Below are 19,422 nucleotides of genomic sequence, written 5' to 3' on the forward strand. Positions count from 1 at the left end.
TGTAGACATAGCCTTAGGGGCCACAGGGAGCCAACCTAACCCCCGCCGGTGCAGCTGGTGAGCTGACAATCGCAGTTCCAACCCTACGGGGGTCATGGGGTGAAGCAAGACAGACGATACTCAGGGCTCCTGGCCTGCGGCAAGCCTATGTGTCGTGGGCAGGATCTAATTAAGCAGGGGGCTGGAGGTTCTCTACCCCAGTTTTAGTGTACGAGTGTTCTAAGATTTTAATCGTTTAAGATTTACAAAATGAAGAGATAGCTCACCTGTCCATTTTTACCCAGCTCCATTTCAACAATTGCAACAGGGGTATTTATCTGATCGATGTGTCTCGACTGTGATTTCAAATCCACTCTCCAGTTCATGTTTTTCATGGTGTTGTCCCATCTACTTTGATTGATCAGACTCTCTCGAATTTTTGTTCTGTGATTCTTCCAAAATTTTGCTATGGCTGCAGCCTGATCTGCTGTGATACCACCCTGCTTTTTGGTCTGGGCAGTCAGAAAGGCCTCCAGCTGGTTCAAATCCATGTCTGCTGAAGCTATAGACTGGGAGGGAAGGGGAGAAAAAAGAAAGAAAATCCTGCTTTAATGTAAATACAATACTACAAGAGAACACGTGCATGTCTTTTCAGACTTTTATAAAAGTCATTTTGTAAAAAAAAAAAAAAAAAAAAAAAAAAAAAGTCGTGGGCTAATCTAGGAACCCTGCAAACACGGTTGTATGCAATTTTCTGCCTCTTAATTACCCCCAAACTTATACCACAATATTTGGAGCAGCTCAGTCACACACAGAACAGTGGTCAAGAACTAGGTAGCCTGCACCAAAAGAGTGTCTTTGTGGTGAGAGTATGGGAGAGCAGACTGAGATTTTCTGTTAAATATGATGAAGGAGCATGCAGTGTTTCCCCAAGCAAAACTGAGACACATGGAAGCACACCCTGATTGACTATAGTGCCCATTCTTCCACACAGATGGGCATCTACTCCAACCCCATCACTCATGTGAGAACTAAGTATTGTTTTTTATGAAAACAAAGAGAGGGAGACAAGACTAAAAACCTTCAGATTTTAACCTCTATTGACAAGTCTAATTTCCATGTCATTTTATTCTTGTGTGCTTTTCCATGCTCTAGGGGTACAAGCCTGGAAGGGACTAAATAGCACTGATCCCACTAAAATCAGTGGGAGTTGACGTCTCTCAGCAACCACACAAAAGAGGACAATTTGTCTATTCCTTTAAAAAACTGCACTGCCAAAAACCGAACCACCACGCCTACCTGGGCCTAAACAATGCAGAGAAGAAAGGAATAACCATCTTATTCCCAAATTCTAATCCCGACTCAGATATTGACACTGTGTGTGGTTTTGGACAAATCACAAACTGACAGAAGCACGTGCTATCACGTGCTATAACTAGACAACAGAGGATGGACTGTTCGATAGTTGCCCAGTTCTATTAAATTCCCTCTAAAACACCTAGCATTGGCTACTCTCAGAAGGCAGGATACTGGGTTAGATGGAACATTGGTCTGTCCCAGAACGGCTATTCTTGTGCTGCTCAAGCAGGGTACATTACTTTATTACTAACTGGCTCAGTGTAACTGTATTTGATACTCTAAATCTAGATTTATTTTAAATGAGACTGGCTGGCAAAGTATATAAAACATATATGTATAGTCCAGTACAACAAAATACCCCCCCCCCACACACACACCATAAAAGGTTATGGAGAATAACAAGCAGGATGTCGGCAAGCCACAAAGCACACAGTCAATAGCAGTATATGCTTACATTTAAGCATATTAACAACACACACTCCATTACCTATGTATTCTCCAGAAGGAAAACAAGCTGTTTTTCATAATGGGATTCTGTTTGGTCTATTAGAATATAAAGCATTTTTTTTCTGAACCTTTCACAATTTTTTTAAGGCGGCCCCTATTTGACAGAATCATAGACACTGTCTCTGTGGGTGTGCCAGGGCTAGTGCACCCACATGCAGCCAGCCTCCCGCTGACCCCAGCACCTCCCGCCCCTGGACAGCTCTGTCAATCAACTCCCTGACTCACTCTCTCAGCATCTTCCATCTGCTGCAGATTAGCTGTTCTATTGCATGCAGGAGGTGCTGGGATGAAGGGGGAGGAACACGGTCAGGGTGCACTCAGGGAAGGGGACAGAAGAGGAGGAATGGGGGCAGGAAGGTGTAGAGTGGAGTGGGGGCTGGGAGAAAGGCTGGAGTGGAGGAGGAGCTGAGGCTGAGGACTATTAAAGAAAGTTGGAAGCTGGAGCCTGTGCACAGAATTTGCAAACTAGTTAGTTGCCACGATCTGTGTGACTCAAAGCAAGGGCAATCTACATTAGATGCAACTGCTCTGCTATCACTGCAGTTCAACAGAAGTGTCTGACTAAGGTTTATAAAATGGAAATAAACTTCCAATGTCTGGTACACATCTGTGGTATTTATTTGTTTAATGTGACCACTGTTTGGGCAGACTTTGTTTACTTTTACGGCAGAGATATTAATCTTAGTTAATTCTAATGGTCCTGAAAGTGGAAAAAGAGCATCAGCCTTCATTTGCCAAAACAAAATTGGTTTCAAATGTCTTTTTTCATGCAGAAGACTGTTGGTTAATAGGAAATATTTTCTGTGATTTTATCAATATGAAAAATATTCTGTCTGTGTGTGTGTGTGTGACACCAGTTATCTGACATTTGTGAAACTTGGAGGGCAAGGAGAATGGAAGAGGCTGAAAAAAATCCTATGTAAACTTGTTTACATCAACACAAATAAAGAGCAAGACCAACTTGAGATACAAGTTCACTGCAGTTCGGCATGCATAAAATCGGCTCCTGCTCAGTTTTCCCCCCAAAGCAGTAAGATATATTACAAAGTAAGAGTCTTGTGGAAAAAACACTATATGATCACATCATTAAAGTCCCTTATCCTAGTGCATATTAGGGATGTAAGTGACTAGTTGACTATTCAATAAGCAAATGCTTATCGGATAATTAACTAATGACTCAACTAGTCACTTCCCCCGCCTTGCTGCTTCTATCAGAGAGCATCCGGGGTTGGAGGGGCACAGATCCCATGCTGGGAGAAGCTGGCTTAAAAGCCGATTCCCCCCAGCACCATCTCCACAGGGAGAAGGGGTAGGAGTGCAGGGGGGAAACTGGCAGCGCTTGTGTCTTTGAAATGTAGCAAGAGCAGGACTCCTGCTACTTTTCAAAAGCAGAAGCGCTGCAGGGAGCCTGTGGTGAGTCTGGGAGGCCTCTTGTACATTTCAAAAGTGAAGCACAGGGCCAGCGGAGGACTCAAATAGTCCCCTGCTGGCTCCACACTTCCGGCAGTGCTTTACTTTTGAAATATATAGAACAACAGCCATACTGGGTCAGACCAAATGTCCATCTAGCCCAGTATCCTGTCTGCCAACAGTGACTAATACCAGCTGCCCCAGAGGGAGGGAACAGAACAGGTAATCATCACATGATCCCTCTCCTGCCACCCATTTCCAGACAAATAGAGGCTAACAGCCATTGATGGATCTAAGCTCCATAAATCTGTCTAGCTCTGTTAAAATCCTCCCGGAGCTCTTGTATATTTCAAAAGCAGGGGAGTGCTTGAGTCCCCCCACTGGCCATGTTCCCTGCAGCACTTTGCCTCTGAAATGTAACAAGAGCCAGCAGGGCTCTTGCTATATTTCAAATGCAGAGGTGCCCTTGTTGAATAATCAGTGCAAATTACATCGACATTTTGGTTAGTTGATTAATCTAAATGTAATGTCCTTAGTGCATATGCACAAGTGGACCACAGGCAGCCTTAATTCTGGACTTCTCACCTTTGAGTGCTTAGCTTTGTAATGTTAACACTTTTTTATATATAATTTTCTATGTTTAAAAAAACAGAAGTAAAAAAAAAAATCCATCCTGTGGAACCATATGGACTCCCTCACAAAGGTCATCAGCTGGACTGGGATCCTTGGCCCCTCAGCACTCACTGACACCATTTAGCTAACAGAACCAGTGGTAGTAGCAGAAGGCTGGAATCTTCTGTGTGTACCTGCCACTAGGAGAGGATGGAGAGAGAGACTTTGCCAATTTCACACGTATTTGCTAGATGGCAAAAGAATGTCGATCCTCAACAGTAATAGGTTCAATAAGGGACCAGGGTCTAGTTGTTATCCTTTCAGCCCTACTCCCGCAGGCCTCTCAGTCCCCTTCTGCCATATCTCATCACATTCCAAGCTCCTCTCTTTACTCCTGCACATGGCAAGTTTCCCTGACCCCTATATTTCACCCTTCTGCAATCCAGGCACAGAAGGGAGTCTCATTCAGCCCTATGGAGTGGAAATCCATCAACTTCACAAAGAAACAAACTCACACAGATCCAAACTGACATAATTTTCCTTTCCAATTGCAAACACATGGACATCATCTCCTATTTATTTTGAGTTTTCATATCCCCTACTCATAACTCTGGCCATCTGAAGAAGTGGGCTGTGCCCACGAAAGCTCATGGTACCATCTACATGTTTTGTTAGTCTTTAAAGTACTACCAGACCATTTGTTGTTTTTTTCTGTAACAGACTAACTTGGCTACCCCCTGAAGCTCCCTGCTCTCAGTTACTTGTCTGGTGCTACCGCAGCTCCTGGCAGTCAGGAAGCACAACTGTAGGGAAAGTCCTGCTCAGCCCCTGCTGGCCTGAGATGGAGCATGTTCAGTTTATCTGTCGAGGTGGTACTTTTGAAATCTCATTGACACGTATTTGCAGTGTGGGGATCTAGTTCTGAAGCTGTGCAGAGAACAAACACGATTAACTGAGTTTTTCAATATTTCAAAGTTGGTTTTGTTCCACCTTGGAATAAAAACCAAATCAATTCTATTAAACATACACAGTGCAGATGAACTCTTCAGAGAATTTAGTTGCTAACCTAACAAAACTAGTGTACCGAGAAAGTATAAACTGAGATTTTTAAAGGTTTATATCTTGGCCAAATTTTGGACAGATGTTCATGCAGATAGCAAGAAATATACCCCTGACATTAAGGAGATGCTGATACCTAATTCTGAGTTCCTCATCCAATGCATGGAGGGAGCTAGACCTTCTCAATAAAATTACCATCGAAAACATTGCTTTTTTTTTTTTTTTTAATATGGATAAAACATTTTCCCCAACCTAGTTCTCTGAAATGGGTCACATGTTTTACATAAATTTCTTACCTACCACCCCATTCATATCTCCCCAAAAAAAGAAACAAGAAAATGGAAAAAAAAAAAAGAGAGAGAAAGAAATAAACTAAGGGAGACACCTGGCATAGAAATTTTCAATCCAAATATTTTATATTCAGCAAAGTTGTAAATAACTGAAAGCAAAGATCTGATAAAACAGCAGGCAATCTTACCTAGTCTAGGCATGTCACTAGTTAACCGGTAAGCATCACTCTTATCAGGTGATGCTTACTGGTTACCGGTTAACCAGCAGCCCAGCTGGGCTGGAGCAGCCCTCTGCCTGCATCAGGTGGGGGGGCCCACTGGGCCATGCTGCAGGCTAGGATTGCCTGCCCTCCAGTGGTGTGGTAGGCCCAGTCAGAGAAGCCCCCTACCTGTGGCATGATGCAGTGTGTCTGGCCCAGCCTGAGCATTCCTCTGCTGCAACAGGCCCAGCTAGGCTGGAGCAGCTCCTCACCCACGGGATTCAACATGATTTTACATCCCTAACCTATATTTGCATTTCCTACAATATGATTTATGGCTCTTTTTGTTTTGTTAGCTATTGGTTCTAAGTCAACTTTTAACTGCCACAGGACTAAAAGCTGGCATCCCGAGAAGAAAAAACCAAGCTCCTGTAGCAGCTTTAATGTTAAGCAACTAATATTGGTCTTGTTTTTTTCCAATTTTGAAAAGATAATCCTTCCAAACTAATGTTTTAGAGACTGATTTCCAAGGGGGCTTCAAGTCAATCACTATGCATTTTTGTGCACTAATACTTGTCCTAGAATGTGGTAAGTTTTAAGCCATCACATACTGAGATGCCCATAAAAGAAAAATAAGTAGAGTTCAGTTACAGCACAGAAAGGGACTCTGCAGTGAAACAAAACTCTTTGTCAAGTTACACTTTGCCACAAATCAAGGGGCACAGAAAGAGCTCCTAAAAAGGACAAAGGAGAACTTGCTAAATTGGTCCATTTTATTGCAAAGCTCCTTGCTGACCTAAAGATGTGGCATGACTGGAACTTTGCAAAAATGAGTCCAATAGAGAGGAAAGCTTATTGATAATTTTACCATTTTAAAACTCAAGGATGAAAGGAAATAACAAATATGACAATTTATAGAGCATCACTAACTTATCCAGAGCACCACTAACTTATTGCACATATGATCTATATACTGACTGCTAGAGAGGTTTCAATATTAACTATATTTATAACCTCATCTTTTCATATAGTCAGAGCCTGTCTGTAGTTCCTGCTACCATAAACAGTATAGTATGAAACAAAGGGAAAAAAGCAAACATCCTAGGTAGCCATGAAATGACATATGTACAATGTGGCCTTATTAGCATTGCAACAGGAACCTTATTTTTTCCTATTCCAACTGTATTAAATTTGCAACCATCAGGAGGCTTTAACTTTGTGGATTTTTAAAGTATTTTTGCATTTATCAAATGCATTATAGAACAACAATTCTGTATATCTTCAAAACCTGTAAATACCTGAGTTTAGAAACACATCAGTCCCCAAAAACTTATATAAATTTACAACTATGGAGGAAGCATTTTGGTTTTTGGAGAGGCATAGAGAACAAGTCCGTACTCTTCTGTTTTTAATTGTATATATACCCACTAACTATAGGCATATTTTCTTAACTACTTTGAGTGACAACAAAATATATCAAACAAAAGACATTCACAAAACATAATGTTACAGCATTATCTCATTTTAATATTCCTTCTGTATTTTCTTTAGAGCCAAGATGAATAAAGAATCTGGCTCAGCAATTAAGATGGCTGACAAAGCTTTGCTTCCTTTGGGATATAAATTGTTCCTGCTACTTATGCAATCCATTCTTTCAGTATCCACTAATAATTCCTTTGTAACTTCATTACTTATAAAGGAATGACAGTGGCTCAATTCTTGATCACTTTATTAAGTCTGAGTTAATGTTTAAATTTACTTCAAGACACGAGTCTATTCATAGCGCATGCAGCATCATTAACATGTCTTTCAGCTATCAGCTCTTACAGCAACTATTCTTAATAATGCCCATTCAGTAACCAACCAGAATGCGTAAGTACTGTGAACACTCTTTGCAGTGTTTATGGACTAACCTTAATTTAGGTTATAAGGTTTTAATCTAAAGATAGCATCTTCATCCCCGTTTGTGCATTTCACCCTGACACTCTCATGTTTTGGGACCTATGAGTATCATTTAAAGCTCAGCTTACACAGATGAATTTCTCCAGTCCAGCACCCTCAGCATCAGACCTGTGTGGAACCAGAGAATTTGCTGAACCTTGGGAGGTGTATATTGCCTAGCAGCATTACCAACAATTCCACTGCTTACCGGGCTCTTAGAAGACATTTAGGGTTAAATTAAAACTAAACAACAGCACTAAACTAAACAACAACACAGACCCATGACTGGTGGCTGTAAACAAACTTTATGGGACCACAGGAAACTTGGACACACCCATGAGTAATGGAAATCCAACGAACTAAAATCATACCAGATCACAGAAGTTGCTGGACCAGAGTGAGCTGGATTAGAGAGTTTCAGTCTGTACTAGGATATTGCTACCTATTGGATCCCAAAACCAGAGATAAAAAAAAAAGGTTTCACAGACAACAAAATCAGCATACACTTATTTCAGTAATACTGTACTACTGGAAATGCTCTTGAAATTCAGTGGTGCTAAGGATAGGGATGTTAAATTTAGATTAATTGGTTAATCAAATAGTCGATGCAATTTGCATCGATTATTCAATTAGTCGATAAGGGCACCTCTACCTTTAAAGTGTAGAAACAACCCCAGGGCTGTTGCTACACTTCAAAGGCGAAAGCGCTGCGGGGAGCATGTGGCCAGTGGGGGACTCAAGCAGTTCCCCGCTGATCCCGTGCTCCCCATGGTGTTTCAAAGTGTCAGTGCGGCATGAAGCCTGAGGTCATCAGGGGAGTCCCCAGCTGACCTTGGGCCCTACGTGGCACTGCTGCTTTAAAGCACCTCTTTGTCTCCACTACCCCCGCTGCCTCTTTCGGATAGAGGCAGCAAGTGGGAAGCAAGGGGAGTGACTAGTCGACTAGTGTGTCGACTAGATTCACATCCCTAGCTAAAGACAGGACAATATAGCACTTTAAAGACTAACAAGATGGTTTATTAGATGATGAGCTTTCGTGGGCCAGACCCACTTCCTCAGATCAAATAGTGGAAGAAAGTAGTCACAACCATATATACCAAAGGATAGAATTTAAAAAAAAATTTAATTTGATTTTTTTTTTTTTTTTTTTTTTTTTTTTTTAAATTCTATCCTTTGGTATATATGGTTGTGACTACTTTCTTCCACTATTTGATCTGAGGAAGTGGGTCTGGCCCACGAAAGCTCATCATCTAATAAACCATCTTGTTAGTCTTTAAAGTGCTATATTGTCCTGCATTTTGCTTCAACTACCCCAGACTAACACGGCTACATTTCTATCACTAGCTAAAGACGACTTTGTTCCATTGGCTCTAGAAGTAAATTCATTTTCAATCCTTATTCAGGAACTAATGTACAACTAATTACAGTTAGTTTCCTAATGTAGGTGGAGCTTGAAGTGGTCAGGAAGGAAACTCCAGTGACCTTGCTCTAAAAACATCAGGCAACATATCTGACTTGATGAGCAGTGTTTTCCAAAATGACATCTCCTGTGTTTGAGACGTAAAGGTGACATGCAAAGTAGGGATGTGAAAGTTTAACCATGTACATGGTTAAGCAATGAGTCTGGGCTCATTGGTTAGCCTTCATGGTTACACGAAGGCTCCTGGTACATGTTGGGATTCAGCTTTGAGGCAGCACAATGGGGGAGAAAGGGGCGTAGGCAGGTGCTGGTATGCATGGGGAGCACACACCAGCTCTCAGGAAGCCCACTACCACTCTGCATGTAACCCTGTAACCACTAAAATTGTCAGCAGTTACACAGTTACTAAAACACATTTTAACTTTACTGGTGCAAAGTGGGGGGAGGTGGGGTAGCTAGACAGAATGGACGGGGGAAGCTGGAATCTCTTGTGTTTCTTCAGGGAATAAAGAGAATCAGAACATTTTTCAAAAACAGAAAAAAGGGTAGAGAGTGGAAAGGAGACTGAGATGTTAGCTTAAGTTTTTGTTCAGGTCTGAAAATATTCCTCAAAAAGAAATTAGGGATTCAATCTGAGAAGGAAGAAACACAAATTGCTGCTGTTAAAAAACAAACTGTTGTTCATTTACAAAAGGGAACGAGAACAGAAAGTCAAGCATATGTCCACTCAAAAAAAAGTATACATCATGGAGTCTTTCAAGTACAGGCAGTCCCCGGGTTACGTACAAGTTAGGGACTGTAGGTTTGTTCTTAAGTTGAATCTGTATGTAAGTCGGAACTGGCGTCCAGATTCAGCCGCTGCTGAAACTGATCAGAGGCTGATTCCAGGAAGCCCCGGGACAGGGGCTTCCTGTAGTCAGCCACTGGTCAGTTTCAGCAGCGGCTGACTTGGGGACACCTGGGGCAGAGCAGCTGGGGTGCTGCTGAGTTGGTCCAGTAGCGCCGAGGAGCTTTGTAAGCAAAACTCGTGAAGTCATTCTGCCGCTCTGCTCTGTACTAGTTAGGCCTCAGCTGGAGTATTGTGTCCAGTTCTGGGCGCCACATTTCAAGAAAGATGTGGAGAAATTGGAAATGGTACACAGAAGAGCGACAAGAATGATTAAAGGTTTAGAGAACATGACCTATGAAGCCAGGCTTCATGAACTGGGCTTGTTTAGTTTGGAATAAAGAAGATTAAGGGGGGACAGGATAGCGGTTTTCAAATATCTAAAAGGGTGTCACAAGGAGGAAGGAGAAAATTTGTTCCTCTTGGTTTCTGAGGACAGGACAAGGAGTAATGGGCTTAAAGTGCAGCAGGGGAAGTTTAGATTGGACATTAGGAAAAAATTCCTAACTGTCAGGGTGGTCAAATATTGGAATAAATTGCCAAGGGAGGTGGTGGAATCTCCCTCTCTGGAGGTATTTAAGAACAGGTTAGATAGACATCTGTCAGGGATGGTGTAGACGGAGCTTGGTCCTGCCTTGAGGGCAGGGGGCTGGACTCGATGACGTGTTGAGGTCCCTTCCAGTCCTATTATTCTATGATTCTATACTGGACCAACCCAGCAGCACCCCAGCTGCTCTGCCCCAGGTGTCCTGATTCAGCCGCTGCTGAAACTGATCAGCAGCGGCTGAATCAGGACTCCTGCGGCAGAGCAGCTGGGGTGCTGCCGGGTTGGTCCAGTAGTGCCAAGGAGCGGTGCTGCGCGACCAACCGGCAGCGCCCCACCTGCTCTACCACAGGCCCGGGGCTTTGCTCCACGTCTCCCTGGTCTGCTGTGGGGGGGGGGGGGGGACCACTAGCTGCGCCCCCCCCCCAGCAGACCAGGGACACCGGGAGCAAAGCCGCAGCGGCGGCGGGATGCTGCGCCTCTGAGGCTTTGCTCTGGCAAAGCCTCAGAGGCGGGGGACCCCTGCGCCTCCCGGCTTTGCTCCAGGTGTCCCTGGTCTGCTGGAGACGGTCCCCAGCATACCAGAGGCACCGGGAGCAAAGCGGCAGCAGCAGCGGAGTCCCGCGCCTCCCCGGCTTTGCTCCAGGTGTCCCTGGTCTGCTGGAGACGGTCCCCAGCAGACATGGGGCACCCGGAGCAGCTTTTCTTGCCCTGGAGGTCGAGGTGGCGGGACCGCTGCGCTCTGGGCGGTCCCGCTGCCTGCGAGATCCGGGGCGAGAAAGCCCCATTCGTAAGTGCGGATCCGACATAAGTCGGATCTGTGTAACTCGGGGACTGCCTGTAGATGTGTATTTTTCCTATGGTATGTCCTTTACAGAATTGACATGTTTTAAGAAAATTACACTCATTTTGTTGAGCACAGCATACAAAATTCAGTTGGTAAGAAGTACTTCTGGCCAGGCTGCATAATGTAATTAGACTCAGCACTTGTACAGAGCCTTTCATTCTCTGGGGAACCCATAGTGAATTATAATAGCAAGTTTGATGAATTTTGCACTGGGTTAACGCCTTAGAATTCAACACTTACTTCTGATTTACTCCAGCGTGACATCAGAATCAGGTCCATTAATTATTAAGTACTGTATATTTGAGGATAATGATTAAACATCACTATAAAAGCACTTTGTCCCTTCTAACTGACAAACACCAAACAGATGAGAAAGTGGGCAGTAGCATGATTTAGTGCAGGCATGTCAAACTGGCATTTGGAGGGCTGCATATGGGCCGATCACAATTTTTTGCAGCCCGCCAGAACATTTTCATAAAAGAATGAAGTACGGCCTGCTGGCCGCTTGGAGCACATGGCTAAGTGCCTGCTCACAGCCAGATGGGCCGCTCTGCGCTGCAGCAACTGCTCATGGCCCATTAGGCTGCTCTGTGCACGTGCTCATGGCCAGCTGGGTGCTCTGTGCTGAGCTCTCCAGCAGGCACTCACGGCCAGCTGGGCTGCTCTGTGCACGTGCTCTGCGCATGTGCTGGGTGCTATACGCTGGGCTCTCCAGTATGCGCTCAAGGCCGGCTGGGTGCTCTGCGCTGGGTGCTCCAGCAGGTGACCACAGCTGACCGCTGTGCTCACGCCACTCCAGCGCCTCAGGTGGCAATGTCGACTCTGGTACCCAGGTATTAGGTTGGAGGGGGGGGAGCAGGACTGGGGGAGCCTGGCTCTGGGGGAGGGAGGAGGCATTAGATTGGGAGGGCTGGCTCTGGGGGAGGAGGAAGGCATCAGGTTGGGAGGGCTGGCTCTGAGGGAGGAGGAAGGCATTAGGTTGGGGGGGGCTGGGAGTGCTTGGCTCTGGGGTAGAGGGAGAGGCATTAGGTGGGGGGGGCTGGGCTAGAATGGGGGTATGGGAGTGCCTGGTTCTGGGGGAGAGGAAGGGGTTATTTAGTTAATAATTTTATTTATTCCCAAATTAAAAAAAAAAATCACAAAATGTATATTAATTTTATATAAATAAATATGTCGATATTTTGCAATTGCATGAATAATTATATCTTTATGCAAAATAGCAAACTTACAAAGTATCTGACATTTTCAAAGAAGCCTGTTTTATTTGATTAACCATGGTCTATACTTGTTTTTATTTCAATAAAACAAGTTATGTATCATATACAACATTTAAAAGTACCTTCAATTTATATTTAAATTAAAAATTGTGTAAAATTAATTTAAAAATTATTTAAGCAGCAAATAATTTTACACATCAAATTATTGTAATATTATAAAATATACCTAAAACATAATCTATAATAAATAACTACGACTTTCTGACAAAATACATTTTCTTTGGTGGTCCTAGGGTTGCCAGGTGTCCGGTATTGGTGCTTTCTGCCCAGCACCTAAAATGTGGTTTGGTTTGAGCAAAAAAAAAAAAAAAAAACACAACCATCTGGAAACCCTAAGTGGCCCTGAAAGCTATCAGTTTTCGTTTGTGCGGCCCACAGTAGGCTTTGAGTTTGACATGCCTCATCCAGTGGATAATAAAATGGAATAGGAATGAGGAGAGCTAAGCTCTGTTTATGGCTCTATTTCATGATCCTGGACAAGTCACCTCACCTATCTGTGTGTCTGTTTTCCATTTCCCCTTTCAGCTTTTTGTTTCTCTCATCTTTTTCAACTGAAAGCTCTTTGAGTCAGGGTATTATCTTCATAACATGTTTGGTCAGCACCAATAATGCAGCTCCTCCTCCAGTGCTCAAATGGGGTAAATGCAGGTGCTTCAAAGCCAAAAATATTTTTTATTTTGACTAAGAAGAATTTTAGAGTTCACAGAAGCAAGAGTCCCCCATGCTACAAAGTTCCAACATGGCAACAATCAATATGGTTAAAACACTATTTGGTCTTGCAAGACTGCTGGAAATGATCAAGTGTGAGGTTGTGATTTTCAGTGCCACATAAAGCAGTCACACAACTAGAGATGTAAAAGAGTAGAGTCGACTACTCGCATTCTCTCCCCCTGCTCCTCTGTCTCTATTACCAGAGCAACAAGGTATGTGTGTGTGTGTGGGGGGGGGGGACTTAAAAATTGGCTCCCCCCAGCACCGTCTATGCAGTGGGGGGGCCAGCAAGGGAGGCAGAGGCACAGCAGCTCTGCCTTTTAAATGTAGTGGCTCTTGCTACATTTAAAAGGCAGAGCTGCAGTGGGGTTAATTCCTGGGGGCGGTGCAAGCCAGGACTGCTGCCGTCTGGTTCCTACTACATTTAAACTGCAGAGCCACAGCAGAGGTAGCAGCACCCACCCCATCAACTGACTGAGAAATCAATGGAAATTTGAAATGACAACAGGGGCTGCTCTGGTTAGGTTGGGGCACCTCCAGCCCGCAAAAGGCCCTGCAGGACTGGAGCAGCCCCCACCATTAAGGGTGAGGCTTATCGGTTAACCGTTCACATCCCTACTATGGATGTTAAATTTCAATTAATCAGCTAATTGAGTAGTCAATGGAATTTCCATGGATTAATCAATTAGTCAATACAGGAGGAAGGGGGCACTTGCTATCCCCACTGCACCTCTGCCCTTGAAATGTAGAAAGAGCCACCCATGAGTGGAGAGATGCTCCAGCTCCTACCGGTTAACTGATTAACCTTTTACATCCTTAGAAATAACTAGTTTCCCTAGGGAAACTTTGCCCCCACCACATCAATGCCCTATCACACTTCTATTACACTATCAGGGACTCTGCTAAGCAAACGCTGTCACCGAATTTTGCAGTTTTGTGATGCACTGTGTGATGCAATTCGGTGATGCTACTCACCCTGCACATGGACTATGTTCACATAAAATACTTATTATTCCAATAGAAAAGGTTTTTTTTATTATAAGACCACCAGCAATGATGGCAGGAAAGGAGTCCATTAACAATGAACCAAATGATACTCACTTGATTCAGATTAGTAATCTCAGGTAAATAGTCATGCAAATTTAAATAAGCAAGTACGGGTATGTCTACACTTGTACCCTCTTTTGAGAGAGGGATGCAAATGAAGACATTCAAAATCGCAAATGAAGCTGGGATTTAAATATTCCGTGCTTCATTTGCATGATCACGTTATTTTAAAATAGTGCTATTTAGAAATATAAAACACAGAGTAGATATGGTTATTTCAGGAGAACACCTTTCTTCCAAAATAACTGTTAAACCTTATTTTATAAGGAATAAGGGTTATTTTGGAAGAAGGGTGTTTTCCCGAAATAATCACATCTACACCGCATTTTGTATTTCAAAATAGAGCTATTTCAAAATAGCACCCTAATGTGATTATGAAAATGAAGTGAAATATTTAAATCCCAGCTTCATTTGCAATTTCGAATGTCTTCATTTGCATCCCTCTTTCGAAAGAGGGCGCAAGTATAGATATACCCTATGAAAAGCAAGATCTGACCAAGTATCACAAGTGTGCACCAATTCTATCATTGTTTTGTGAACAGATTATGCACTTTTTCACAGGCATGGTGATCTGCTACAGATTTGAAAATACAAATAATATTAAAAACGGATGTTTTAAATGGAAACTGTTTATAGAAAGCATTTTGCACTTTATTATGACATTCAAATTCCTGTACTGGCTACAGCTTTCTTTATAGAGAACAGATAATTGTACACTAACAATAACAAATAGTTTCTTCATGGTTTTTTCCTTTCATTCATCTTCAGCATATTTCCATTAACTCCATTAAATTAGCCAACAAAAATGTTACTTCAAATACCATTTCCTTAATGGAATAATATTTGATCATCTGCAGAGGTTGGAATTTGTCTAATTTTCATTAGAAACATTAGACATGGGCTCTGGTATGCACAGCAGGAAATACAGATTTAAATTCATTATCTTTTCTGAGAAATAGAGTCTGACAAGCATGTAATACCAGTGAGAAACAACAATTGGTAAAATCCAGTGGGAAAACACCCTTAGTTTACAGACACAAAACTTGTCAACAGTTACAGCTAGGTTCCAAGAATTTGCCAGGGCAAGACCTGCAAGCATTATCTTTAACTAACTCTCAAAACTGTACATTGCTGCCAATTTTTAGCACAATGAAATCAAAGGCACATAGAAACAAAAACAATTCTGTACTATGTACCATATTAATAATTTGCTTCCTTGGATTTCTTGTCAGCAAGGGTGGGAGATGGTTTTTTTGTCACAAATAGTTTCATAACGATTCACCTATAAGTATAATCTTTAAAAACTTCATAAATTCAGCACATGTAGGGACAGCCTGACCAAATTCAGATGTAAGTGACTAGATGCAGCCTCATGCCCTTTAACAGAGCTGCACCAACTCACAATAGCTCTGAATTTGGTCCAGTATGTCAAAAATACTTCATAATTCTACATACAGTAAATCCCAATTAATATTAAGCAATTACGTATCTTTTACATAAAGTGTTCTTGAAATAGGTTATTTGTTGTATTTAGAGTCAATGCTGGCTCTAGCCATGCCATCATTCAGGGCATGCAGCCTCAATATCACTTGCATCTCTACTACATGTGGCGGAAAGAAGAAGAAACATTCGTAGGATCCAAGCAATTCTCACTATCCTCCTACATAGGGGTCCTTGGGCAATCAAACCATGTGCATAGCACTGTCATACATGTTCTAGCCTCCACAAGAATTTCTGTCAGGAGAAACACCACAGAATTTCTCCATATGCAGATATTCTCTCTTACCTCTCCAATTCTGTATTTCCACCCCAGATTCTCCCACATTACTAACACATTGATCTCCATTACGCTAAGCTCTTTCCCATAGATGTGCCCTGAATATTAGTCAAGTTCACTTTCCCAAGTTTCCCACGATACAGCGGCAGTTTTCAAATTATTTGGTAGACTGTGCTTCATTTAAAGTATTTATTTGAGTGTAATAGCATTCTTAAGAACTTCAGCATTAAGGCAAATTAGACGCAATGGCCTGTCCATTCCTTTTTTCTTATCCTGTGAATGTGGTGAATGACCTTCTGATTAAAAAGTGAACACCTTTAATCAGCCTAGTAGGTTTTTTAACTGTTCTCTTGGTTTTTTTTTTTTTAATTCATTGGGAGCAGTAGAATTAAAGGTTTACTTTATTCTATTTATACTGTAGATCACAAAATTATTTTTATTCAACCTCTTCCTGAGTGGTGATGCATGTTTAAAGGTAAAAAGAAAAAGGCTGTGTCTACATTGGCATGATTTTGCGCAAAAGCACCTGCTTTTGCGCAAAAACTTGCTGCCTGTCTACACTGGCGGGGAGTTCTTGCGCAACAACACTGGCGTTCTAATATGTGAACTCAGGGCTTCTTGCGCAAGAACTCTGATGCTCCCGCTCAGGAATAAGCCATCTTGCACAACTGTTCTTGCGCAAGAGGCCAGTGTAGACAGACAACATGAGTTTCTTGCGCAAGAAAGCCCGATGGTTAAAATGGCCATCGGAGCTTTCTTGCACAAGAGAGTGTCTACACTGGCACGGATGCTCTTGCGCAAAAGCACATCTTTTGTGCAAAGGCACATGCCAGTGTAGACGCTGTCTTGTGCAAATACTCTTGCGTTAAAGAGTATTTGCGCAAACTCTTGCCAATGTAGACATAGCCAAAGTGTTTAGTTGCAGGGAAGAACAGATTTTTTTTAGATAGCTAAAATGAAATAAATGCCAGATATGTCATCAGTAAATTCAAAAGGTAGCATTATCACTTAATACTCAGAAGTTTCTTCTAGAGAATAAGATTGCTTGGAATATTTTCTAATGCTGATTTGTACAGCTATTTGGACATGAAAAGAGATTGCCCGGGTTAAGACACTGGATATTCAATGGATGCATGTGTGCAATTTTTTCCCCCAAGTTGTTCTGGTTTCTTTAATCTTCCAAAAGAAGAGGTTCCACCAGCTGCAGAGCAGGAAGGTGGATACCTGACTTGCATATCTGAATATTCATATCTGAAATTTCAGACAAAAATAGCTCCATTACATGTTTCCTGTGGCTCTCCTTGGTTGCAAATCGTGAACTGGAGCCAAGGGGAGCCGCGAGGTTCCGTCACTGTGGAGCCGGTAAAAAACAAACAAACTGGAGCGTCCAGTTAGCAGGTCTCTCAGAGTGCATCCGTGAACCACTTTGAGAAACATTGCTCTAAAGTGGCCTTATATTTTCTTCATCCGGCCTCTCTCTCACATTTCTGAGTTTTAAACTGGCATTTCAGTGAAACAGTGCCTAAAGTTGCTATTTCACTGTGGCATGAAGAGTAGTTTTGGTGTAAGAAGAGGGATGAAGTATTGATTAAAACAGACAACCACTCGGTGAAGAACAATAGGAGATCCTCGCCTGTGGTCACAAATAGTACTTCTGCAAACCTACCAATCAAGACTGAAAAGTGTAGCAAAAAAGAAAATGTTATTTAATTAAAGGATTAGTCCCAATGGCTTATTTGTTTGGATCAACTTAAAAGTTCCTCTTCAGTACTTTACACCAAATGAGTTACAATTAAACACAGAATGCTCCTCACCTATTAATAAAGTTAATTATAGCTAGGTGTCATCAAAAGTTATGTGCATACTTGATGAAAAGTTTAAGGAGAGAGCTTTCGTGAGAGGATATACACTATGGACAGGCGAGAGACAGAATATGTGTGCACATACCTAGGGAAAGAAAAATGAAATGCACGTATGAACAGAATAATTATTACTGTAAGGATAATAAAGATGTTAACATTTGAAATGCTTTGTCTATCCTACCAGGTACTCAACTGAACAATTGCCATAAACTTCATTTTTTGCTTTACTATCATTTCTCCCACAGCTTACATCAACTTCCTCTGACAGTTTAAGAGAGGTTTTGTAGTTTGCTGCATTTTCAGTTCAGGCCATCCTCGCTAAAGTCCAAGATATGTTCCAAAACACTTGGATTTACAGTAAAACAACTTAAAGCACGGAACTGTTTTTCCTGCGGCTGATTTCCGTTTGGGAGGACTTATAACTCATCAGTTCCTACAAGTGTCAACGACTTTAGTGTGGAACGGACGTAAACTGGAGCGACTTATATCAGGGACGCCCTGGAGCTCTTTAATGATCATGGGTGCCTGGTTCCCATAACCATTTTATTTATTAAAAAACAAATGCCGTATGGTTCCGTATAACCAGAGGACATGTTCTGTAGGGCTGTTCTAATCATATTATACTATTATAATTCAGTCCAAATCTATTTATATATCAATATTCCCCAACCCCACGGAGGAGCTATATTTGAGATTTAAAATATTCAACAAATTGAGACCATTTGCAGCACAATCTCTTAAAATGAAGAGAAGGCAGATATAAAAATGCATAGGAGCAAAAACAGATTCAGACAGAGCAGAACAAGGTTAGGGAAGAGAGCAGAAAACTCCAGGGAAGGACTAAGAGCTGCAAAGAAACAGCAAGAGGAAGCAGAAGAGCTTGTTATATGACCTGCCTTGTTTCAAGAAGGTCATGTGACTGCCCTTGCTTCTCCTTTCCTCTCTCCTTGAGAAATAAAATAATAAGCACTGCATTTATCAGTTTTTTCCGAGTGTTTTGGGAAAAGGGCTTGGTGCTCTGGACTGATGCTTAATATCTAATCTGGTTTCACCCAGTACAGTTAAAAATAGAAGTTAGGTCAGCTCATATTGACATGAGGGAAAGGAAGTTTTAGTTCTCTAAATTTATCATGACGCATGGTTTAATTGGGGTCACTCTTGGCAATTATTACTGTATTATTTTGCATATCAGTGGTCTCACAACAAATTAAATCAGATAAAGTGCTTCGTTCAATATGAACCAAAACTTTAAATTAAAAAATCAGGATAATGAAGAAATATATTTGACTTTACCCAATTTACTTTGATTCTTGATATTTGCTAATTTATAAACTTACATTTGGATGCTCTGTTGATTGGTATCAATCTATGGATACCTTACATAGTGGTTTTCTCTCGGTTACTTAAATCACAGCAAAGACAATGAACCAATACTTCATTTTCCTGCATCCATCAATGTTAATTCTTGTTCAAAGGACCTCATCAGTACAGCTCTGCACAGATACATATGCGGATACAAATTTTGTATCTGCAACAATGAGCCACTGATATCCATGGATGCAGATATCCACAAATTTGCAGGATTCTAGATACAAAATTTGTATCTGCATTAGGGATGTAGGAGTGTAGCCATT

General features: G+C 41.9%; 1 protein-coding gene across 2 annotated transcripts in view; it reads right to left on the bottom strand.

Moving 5' to 3' along the window:
* The window catches only part of COMMD1 (copper metabolism domain containing 1), a 114,615-nt gene that overhangs the window by 74,478 nt on the left and 20,715 nt on the right, over positions 1-19,422 (bottom strand). For both annotated transcript variants that reach the window (XM_075925618.1, XM_075925619.1), the window contains exon 2: positions 267-548. In XM_075925618.1, coding sequence (XP_075781733.1) covers positions 267-548 — 282 coding nt within the window. The remainder of the gene's footprint in view (positions 1-266; positions 549-19,422) is intronic.

Source organism: Pelodiscus sinensis, chromosome 3 (genome assembly GCF_049634645.1).
Source record: "Pelodiscus sinensis isolate JC-2024 chromosome 3, ASM4963464v1, whole genome shotgun sequence".
Lineage (NCBI taxonomy): Eukaryota > Metazoa > Chordata > Testudines > Trionychidae > Pelodiscus > Pelodiscus sinensis.